The 10,185-nt window shown below is 39.1% G+C and overlaps 1 protein-coding gene across 1 annotated transcript; it reads left to right on the top strand.

Moving 5' to 3' along the window:
• Positions 1 to 5,131: 5,131 nt before the first annotated feature.
• Positions 5,132 to 5,979, top strand: LOC121774253. The gene is made up of 2 exons (XM_042171159.1): positions 5,132 to 5,861; positions 5,957 to 5,979. The coding sequence occupies exons 1-2, from the start codon at positions 5,132 to 5,134 to the stop codon at positions 5,977 to 5,979; spliced, it is 753 nt and encodes a 250-aa protein (XP_042027093.1).
• Positions 5,980 to 10,185: the final 4,206 nt, after the last annotated feature.

Raw genomic sequence — 10,185 nt, 5'->3', positions numbered from 1 at the left:
TTCAGGGCGGGTGTCCTCCTGGGTGAAGCTCTTCAGGGGAAGCGGAGCCGGACTGAGCCGAGCTGGGTCCACTTCTAGTTTGTCAAAGCACTCTTTAAAAAGAATGCTAACCGACGCTCCTGTATCCACAAACACCCTGTGGATCAGTTTGTTTGCCACTCCGGCTTGGATGACAATGGCGTCTTGGTGAGGAGAGATGGCCGGGACGGGATCAGCAGCCGAGAACGTAATCACTTCGTCCTGCTTCAGCCTTTTATGCGTTGGCTCCTCTCGATTGGAGCCTCTGCGTTCTGACTTTAGGGACGACTTGGTCTTCCCGGCAGGGAGCGCGTCAATAGTCTGGATTACTCCATCATATTGCGGCTCGTCATCGTCTTCGGGATCCGGCTGCCTTTTCGGATCCTGAGGAGCGCAGTTCGCACCACTCTGCTTTTTATTCTTCTTTGGCTGCTTGCTTCGGTATTTTTTCAATGTCCCTGCCTTCACAAGAACATCGATACCTGCAGCCAAGTTTCTGCACTCCTCAGTATCGTGACCGTGGTCTTGATGGTAGGAGCAGTAGCTATCATGTGGTCGGCGCGCGGCTGATTTCGTCATCCGCTTTGGCTTTTCGAATAGGTCAGAGTGCAGTTCGAAAATTTCCGCTCTCGGCTTGTTCAGCGGTACGAACTGAGCGGGCGACTTCTCGGGATTGAGACGAGGTCCCAATCTGTCTTGCACCGGAGCCCTTTGAATTCTTTCAAATGGAGTCCGGCGAGGATGCCCCTGATCGCTATGATCGGGCTTCCTTCTGTCTCCTCGGGACGATGAGCTGTCTAACGACCGTTTGCGACGGTCTGCCTCATCGGCCCGGGAGTACTGGTCCGCAATGTCCCACATTTCCTGAGCTGTCTGCGGACCGCACTCAACGAGCTTCCTGTAGAGAGCTCCGGGCAGGATTCCATTTTGGAATGCCGAGATGACAAGCAGATCGTTGAGATCGTCTACTTGCAGGCATTCCTTGTGGAATCTTGTCATAAAGTCGCTGATTTTTTCGTCGCGACCTTGACGAATGGAAAGCAGCTGAGCCGAAGTGATTCGGGCTTCCGCTTTCTGAAAGAACCTCCTGTGGAAGGCATCCATTAGATCTCGGTAAGATCTGATGCTGCCCTGGGGGAGGCTATCGAACCACCTTCTCGCGTTCCCGATGAGCAGCTCGGGAAACAGCTTGCACATGTGGACCTCGTTGAGACCCTGGTTCGCCATGTTATATTGATAGCGCCCCAAGAAATCGTGAGGGTCCACGAGCCCGTCGTAAGTCATCGACGGAGTTCGGTAGTTCTGTGGTAGGGGAGTTCGGGTGATGTCGTCCGAGAACGGAGTCTTCAGTGCTCCGTACACGGCGAATCCGATATCTCGTCGGTATGGAGGAGATTGAGTTCTCCTGTGATTCCGATACCGAGGAGGAACTGGAACATGAGGGGGACGGGGATTCTTTCTCCTAGGAGATGCGACACTACTGCGGTAGTGACTTTCTTGTGCGGATGGAGAAGGAGAATCCGCCGTTTTCGTCTCCGGCTGCTTTTGGCTTTTTCGCAGGAAGGTTAAGAATTCCTCCTGCTTCGCCTCCAAAAACTGCTTGACAGCCTCATTCAAATCGGGCTGCTGGGAAGACTCAGTGGGACGATTTTTGGAGCGGCTTGTTCCTTCGCCATGAGAACTGGTGGTGGATTTATCCCTAGGCTGTTTTCCAGACCTGTGGGATGGATTGGCTTCCTCCTGGTTCTCACGGGCAGGAATACGGGTACTCTGCGATCTGGTATGCATTTTTTGGGTGGAAAAAATGGATCAAAAATTCGCTTTATCACAAATTTTGTTCTCTGATTCCCACAGACGGCGCCAGTGATGGATCCGCGAATTTCTGATGTTAGTAAATGCTGGTAGAGAATGAAAACTACAACACACAGAATTTACGTGGTTCGATTTACTGAAGTAAATCTACGTCCACGGGAAGAAGGGAGGGAAAGATTGTATTGCTTGATCTGGGATTACAGCTTACAACACAGACTTGCTATATGATTTTATCTCTAGAGAGCTTAACCTTTTTCTATCTGACCTAAGTTCTATTTATACATTGAACTAGGATCGTGGTTTGCAGCCCCACTAACAAGATCGTGGGTGAGCAATAACTGCTCAATAACTGCTTCGTACCACTAAATAGATCGTGGGTATAGTGGAGGTCGTGGAGGTCTTTCATGAGTCCATTAACTCCTAGTTCGGTCGAATGTTGAGACCGAACTGCTGGACTTTACCGATCAGCTCTTGCCGATCTGAGAGGAGAGCTTGACTGGTCGGCTTTTACCGAGCTGTAGGCTGAGTCCGAACTCTTTGGTCGTGCCGAACTTTACCGAGCTATAGGCTGAGTCCGAACTCTTTGGTCGTGCCGAACTCTTTGGTGCCGAACAGATACTCTTTCTTGGGCTCTAGGCTGATGGGCCGTCACTGTTATTGGGCTTGCCATTAGGGTTTGGTTCGTACCCCATCACATAGCTGTGGTACTAGCTAGATGATATTTATTTTGCATTTTTCATTTTTCATTTTTCATCTTGTGCTTGGTTTATAATGTTTGAATAGATGCCTATATTAATTAATATGGGTTTACATATGGGCTTCCATGCATTATACTGAATCTGGACTCTTTAAGTTAAGATCGGCGCTGGTGTTTATTTGGGCGGGGCTCTACTTGATTTACAATTCCAATTAAAAAAGATATACTAATATTTATCAATTTCAAATTTAAAAATCTGTATCATAGAATTGAAGGTGTGTAATTATAATTTGAACTTTCTAATTCCAAATCCAATATTTAGATTTAAAATTGAATCCAATTTCAGTTATTCTATATACTCCCTCCGTCCCTCAATATGTGTCCCAATTTTATCGGGCATAAATTTTAAGAAATGTAGTAATAGATAGTGGGTTGAAAAAGTTAGTGGATTGTAGATCCTACTTTTAATATTAGTTTTATAATAAAATGTGAGTTCAAATGAGTCGATGGAATATGAGGTTTACAGTCTACTACCAAACAATGTAAAATGAAATGAGACAATTAATACGTAATAGACTAAAATGTAAAGCTGGTACATATAATGGGGACAGAGGGAGTAATGTTTACTAAGCCAATCATATTGAGTACCAAAGTGTTACTCCATGAGTGAGTACATTACTAAGCCAATCAGTTAACAAGGACAAGAGTGAGTACTCCCTTCGTTCCATTAAAAATGAAATATTTGTTTTTCGGTTTGAGATTTTATATAGTGTTGTTTTATGATTTAATAAAGAGAGAAGTAAAAAAAATGAAAAAAATAGAAATAATATAGTTTCTATTTTAAGAAATGTTTCATTTTTAATAAGACAATTCAAAATGAAAAATGTTTCATTTTTAATGATACGATGAAAGTACACTTATAATGACCAATGATATGACCAACTTTTCTAAGTATTTCAATCATCACATTTAATTTTTCAAATGCAATTAACCTATTTTTGACTTATAATGACCAATGATATGACCAACTTTTCCAAGTATTTCAATCATCATATTTAATTTTTTAAATGCAATTAGCCTATTTTTGACTTCTTGTTCACATAAATACAAATGATGGACATATTTTCAAGTTATTAATTATCTAAATGTGAATTTGTAGGGTGGCGATATTAGGATTCAAGTGATTTTTTCAAGTTAATAATTATCTAACTACGTGAATTTGGAGTAATAATTTAGTAATTTAGACACGCCGAATAGCATGGTGACATGGTATATCCTACGACTACTAATTATTACTACTATTTGATACATAGAAGTTCAAAAAATCTCATTTTTATATTAAAAATCCATTATCTTTAAATTTGGAAATTTTTCAAAAAATTAAAAGTTGGAGTAACATTTTTCAATTTTTTAAGATTTTCGTAACTCTTGATTAATAATAACTTAGGGGCGTGATCTGTTGCTAACATTCTTAAGTTGCTAAGTCTACTAACTCATCAATGCAGTGTATTAAAAATGTCAACACGATGATATTGAAATGTCAACATAAACTTAGTTGATATTTTTATACATTGTGTTGACATTGATATTTAAAATTATCGCAGTATATTAAAATGTCAACACAAATTTGTGTTGACATTTTAATGTGATCGTGTTGACATTTTTAATACACTGCGTTGATAAGTTAGCAAATTAGCAATTTAAAAAAAAGTTAGCATTATAACGCACCCCTGATAACTTGTATGTTTTTTTAATATAATTTTGTTATATTTTTATTTTACCATAGCACATCAACTATATGGATAATGATAGTACTCCCTCCGTCTTCAAAGAGTATGAACTTTGGGTTCGGTACGAGTTTCAATAAATAAGGGGAAAAGGAAGAGAGAGAGAGAAGGGGTAGTGGAAATAATGCTAGTGGAGATTGGAGTCCACATTATTATAATGGTATAAGTGTTAATGATAATGATATAAGTTGTAAATAAAATGATGTGTAGGGGTAGTATGTTGTTTGAATTTTTCAAATTAGAAAGTTCATACTCTTTAGGGACGGGCAAAAAAAAATAGTTCATACTCTTTGGGGACAGAGGGAGTATTATATTCAGGGGCGGAGGGAGGGTGGGGCCAGGGGGGCCCATGGTCCCCCCACTAATTCTTAAAAAACTTAGGGGTATTTTAGTAATTTCACAATAATTATAATTTATAATAAATATAATATTAGAGATGGGTTTCAGCAAAATATATATGAATCGTGCCTCTTAATTTAGCGTATTCATTCTGCCGTTCCAATCCAAGTCTGAATTTAGCGTATTCATTCTGCCGTTCCAAGTCTGAAATCTGGTAAACTAGAACTAGGTATATTCAAAATTCAAATATAATTCAATTAATTTTTCTACATAGGTTGTTTTTTTGTTTGACTGCAATAATAATTCAAAGGGGGAGAAAGAAGATAGCTTATGTAATTCAATGGCTACGGACTACGGTGGTTCTGTAGTTGGAATTTTATAACTCCAATTCTTTATTTGATGTGTGTGTTAATAGTTTTGCATACAGAAAATATCAAATATTTTGAACTTAATCAGTGTTGACTATTTTTGTAGGTATATGGATCTTTATTTCAAGAAACTTTCTTCCGTTGATTCTTCATCAGTTGAACCTTCACTTCTTCAACCTCAAGAACTCTCCCAAGTGCTACAAAAGAAAGATCAAGACATTGTTAATGCGATGAATCTTGTCAAGGTAGCAAAATCACGTCTGCAAATAATGAGGGAAAAAGATTTGGATGTATTGCTTGCTGATGTTTCTAAGTTTTGTAGCAAATATGAACTGGATGTGCTTGACATGGAAGATGAGTTTGTAGCTCGAAAAAAAGGAAGACGTAGAGCTGAGAAAATGAAGAATCTCCACTATTATCGAGTTGAGCTCTTTTGTTCTGTTATTGACTTGCAAGCTCAAGAGTTGAATCAACGTTTTGATGAAGTCAACACAGACTTAGTTTTATGCATGTCATGTTTTGATCCTAGGGATTTATTTTTTGCATTTGATTTGGAGAAGCTGCTTCGTCTTGCACGGTATTATCCTTCTGAATTTTCTGAAGTTGCTTTGTCCGAGCTTAAAAGTCAACTTGAGAACTTTATTTTCGATGTGCGCATAGATGAAAAGTTTTCACAAATATCAGGAATCAGTGGTCTTGCTCAAAAGATGGTTTCTACAAGGAAACATGAAGTTTTTCCAATGGTTGATTCATTAGTTAAGTTGTCATTGATCTTACCAGTTGCCACTGCATCAGTAGAAAGAGCCTTTTCAGCAATGAAGATCATCAAGACTTCTCTACGTAATAGCATGGGAGACCAACTATTGAATGATTGCTTAGTTCCTTACATCGAAAAGGATGTGTTTGTTAAAGTTACCAATGAAACTATTATGCAGCGGTTTCAGAAGATGAAGAATAGAAGACAAATGTTATGATGTGATTGCATTTGACTTTTACATTTTGAACCTTATAATTTAATTTATGTAATTTTTTTTGAAGTTTAATTTTGGACCCCCCATTATGAAATCTCTGGCTCCGCCACTGATTATATTTATGTTTTAATATAGCTAAAAATAAGAAAGTGGTCTAAAAATTAACTTTATTATATTAAATTTTCATCTTAATATTATCATGTAAAAACTCTAAAATAAAATATGGAATACAATATATGACTGCAACATAAAATAGCAACTAAATTCAAAATTGAAAAAGTATTAAACTCAAATTGTGCGTGACTTATTTCAACTAATCAAATGATAGCAATTAATTTTTAAAAGTTTCAAAATTTCAATGTAATGCATATTTTAAACATAAAAATGGGATGTATCCTACTTCTATTTGTCAATAGTAATTGGTAGAACACACCATGCCATCATCTCATTTGCCGCGTCTAGACTACTAAACGTTTACTCATGAATTTTATAAGTGCCATATTTAGCAGCAAATAGCGTTAAACGAGCATTTGTGTGTGATATTTTGTGAATAATAATCTATAATTTGTAAAAAAAAAAATTTATATTTTGTGAATGTAATGAATGGATTAGAAGAGTTCCCGTTAAACTGGGTTTCGTTTGAATGATGCATAAATCAGAATTTGACAACAAATTTTGGTGGACAGAAACAACCTACGCAAATCACATCTCTAATATAGAATTGCTTTAGAGCATCCACAACCGTGCTCTTACCAACGAGCACGGTTGTGGGCCCGGCCCCACTTTTTCTGTCTGCTCTTAGGCAAGAGCACAACACCCACAGTCGTGATCTACCGCAAGCGCGAGCACAAGGGCCCCACCATTCCATTATTCAATTTAAATAAAAACATTTCCACAAAATTAAAATTCATTAAAAATAACCGAAATAATATTACAAATTACAAAAAAAAATAAAACTTACATAATTAAAATCCTAGAATTAAAAATTAAATAATTAAAGTTTTAAAAATTACATAATTACATAATTTAAATCCTAAAAATTTAAAATTACATAATTAAATTCATAAAATTAAAAAAACTCACTACTCGTGGCTGAATTTCGCCCAAATGGATGATGATTGTCTGTATTTATAGATGATTTTGGGATTAAATTTTTTTAAAATTTTCAAAAAAAAATTCAAAAAAATGGTAATAAAATCTGTATATTTTTTGGAATCCAAAAATATTTTTTTTAAATTTTTGGTATTATTTTCGCTTGTTTAAAAAAAGGAAAAAAAGAAAATGCTAACGGCCAATAGAAACGCGCCACGTCGCCCTGCTCGCTGGCACGGAGGTCTGTGCCAGCGGCAAGAGCGCAGCGGCGGACAAGCGTGTCCTTGCTGGCAAGGACGGACGGACGGCGTGTTGCCACGGTTGTGAATACTCTTATGCTCCCATTCTTCGTCACTGCTGACACAAAGTATCCCAAACACCTCTCTCTCTCTTTCCAAATTAGGAAATTAAATTAGGGAAGAGCCATCTACCTTTGTTTTCTTTCAATTATAGTAGTGATACAATACATGACCATAAGAGCATCCACAATCGTGCTCTTACCAGCGGCACGGTTGTGGGCCCGACCCCACTTTTTCTGTCTGCTCTCTGGCAAGAGCACAACACTCACAGTTGTGCTCTTCCGCAAGGACGAGCACAATTAATTTAAAATTCAATTACACAAAAACATTTCCATAATACTAAAATTCATTAAAAAACCACAATAAATATTACAAATTACAAATAAAATAAAAAAAGACATAATTAAAATCCTAAAAATTAAAAATTACATAATTAAAATACTAAAAATTAAAAATTACATAATTAAAATTCTAAAAATTAAAAATTACACAATTATTGGCTAATATTACCCGAGGAAGACTACGCATCCGGCGGCACCAACCCCAATTGTTTTTGGAGACCCAATATCATGGTCTCGTGCGTTTTAAGTTGCGTGGGGGTCATAGATGACCTATCGGCCATATTGAGTTGGGCCAAAAGGGCCCACAACGAGTTGTTCGGGGGTGGAGGTGGAACATAGGGTGCGGGTTCGGGAGTGGGGGCAGATGGAGTCGCGGCGCGACGGCGTTCGGCCGCCGCCTTCTTCCTTCCTTGCGGTCGGCGTCGGGAACCGCTTGGTCCGGCGTCGGGGCTACCCAGGTTAGCTTCGCCGAGTTGGCTAGCCACTTCTTCGCCGGCGTCGGATAGGGATGCCGACCGTGACCGTTTGGAGGAGCCGCTAGAGGAGGATGTTACGCCTCCCAGATACTTCGGGTGCGTCCTCGTTTCCTGCCAAACATTTAGGTACTTGAACGACTTACCGTTCATGGATTGGTAGGTGCTCAGCGCCGCAGTGATGATGTCGACCTCGCTCCGGCCGCTCCCGGCATTCCGCGACTCCTGGAGGAAATAGCCATTGAACTTGCCAATTTCGTCGTTGGCTCGGCCGATGCAGCTGCGCACCATACTCTCGTTGCGCTCGATCGTTACCGGCGGCCGGTTTGCATTGTACCGCCGAGAGACGCGCCACCAAAAGTGATCGCCGGATTGGTTCGTGCCAACCACCGCATCTTCGGATATTTCCAAGTACGCCTTGAACAATCTATCCATCTCCGCCGGTGAGTACGGTGTGCGGACACCGGCGCGAGATGGAGGAGTCGGAGTTTGGGAAGGGACGAGAGGCCTAGGCTCCGGTGTCCACCCGTATCGCCCATCGGAGCCACCTTGGTCGTCGACCGGGTATGGCCGGTAGCCACCCGGAACGCCCGAATCTTGGGTGAGAGGAGGGGCCGAATAGTCCGTTTCCGGACTAGGAAACGGTTGTGAACCGAACCATTCGGGGTTCCAACCGTGGGAGCCGCTTGGGTTATCGTCGTGACCGGACATAGTGGTGTTGTAGAGTGTGAGAGAATGAAGATGAAAATGGATATGATAGATTGAAGATGAGAATGGAGATGAGAGAATGATGATGAGAATTGTGTAGTTTGATGTGAATTTTTGGGAGTGAAATTGGGGGTATTTATAGATGAAAGTGTGTATTTTTGGGGTAAAAAAAAATTAAAAAAATTAAAAAGTGGGTAAAAACGGTTATAAACGGATATAATATTTTTGGGAAGTGAAATTTTTTTTTATTTTTTATCAGTTTTTTTAATTAAAAATCGATTTTAAAAAAAAATTAAACACAACGGCTATGCCGTTGACGAATGAGGGCGCGCCACGTCAGCTGCTCGCTGGCACGGCTCTGCTCGATGCATTGAGCAGCGCCTTGCCAGCGGCGCGAGCGCAGCGGCGGCGGGTGGCGTCCGTGCCAGCGGCGCGGACCGCCGTAGCGACGAACGCCACCGTTGTGGATGCTCTAAGTTAGTGAGATTTGAAATTGATTAACATATATGGAAAAGTTGGTTTTGAAATTACAAGAGTTTTAATTGCAATTGTTATCTGTACACACGAAATTTATTAACTTAATCATTGTCTTTTGATATACTAATTTAAAACAACTCTTGTCGCAATAGGGGAATGAAAAGTAAAATCTAGTTTGGATTCTCACGAGTTTGGTATTGGTACTGATGTTTGGAATATCGATTAATACAACATCAGCCAATTGCTGTGTGGCGAATCCATTGAATTATCAAATAAATTCAATATTTCATGATTAAAGCAGTCTGAAACCTGACTTTATTTGTAGGGTTAGAATTGTAATTTTATAATTTTAAAAAAATTGCAATCGACTTAGCTTGCATCCAATCATATACTCCCTCCGTCCCATTAAATATGCAACATTTGCTTTTCGGCACGAGATTTTATGTAGTGTTGTTTTGTGAGTTAATGAAGAAAGAGTAAAGTAAGAGAGAAGAAAAAGTAGAGAGAGTATTGTTTCCATTTTTAGAAATGTTTCATTTTTAATGGGACAGACCAAAAAGGAAAACGTTTCATTTCTAATGGGACAGAGGGAGTATTTAAAATAAATATGATTAAATATTTTATTTTTTTAAAAAAATAATTAAACTTAGTTAGGATATCTCGAAAAGAAACCCAAATCAACTTAGTTGGGCCAGTAAAAAAATTATACTTAGTTGGAACAGTAAAATTCTTTCTAGTAAATACTTGTACTTAAATAAATACTGTGAGTAATTTATCTATTCCCTATGTCCCTTAAAATTTGG

Source organism: Salvia splendens, chromosome 17, assembly GCF_004379255.2.
Source record: "Salvia splendens isolate huo1 chromosome 17, SspV2, whole genome shotgun sequence".
NCBI lineage: Eukaryota > Viridiplantae > Streptophyta > Magnoliopsida > Lamiales > Lamiaceae > Salvia > Salvia splendens.
Note: the sequence above shows the minus strand (reverse complement) of the source record. Positions and strands in the feature narration are given on the sequence as shown.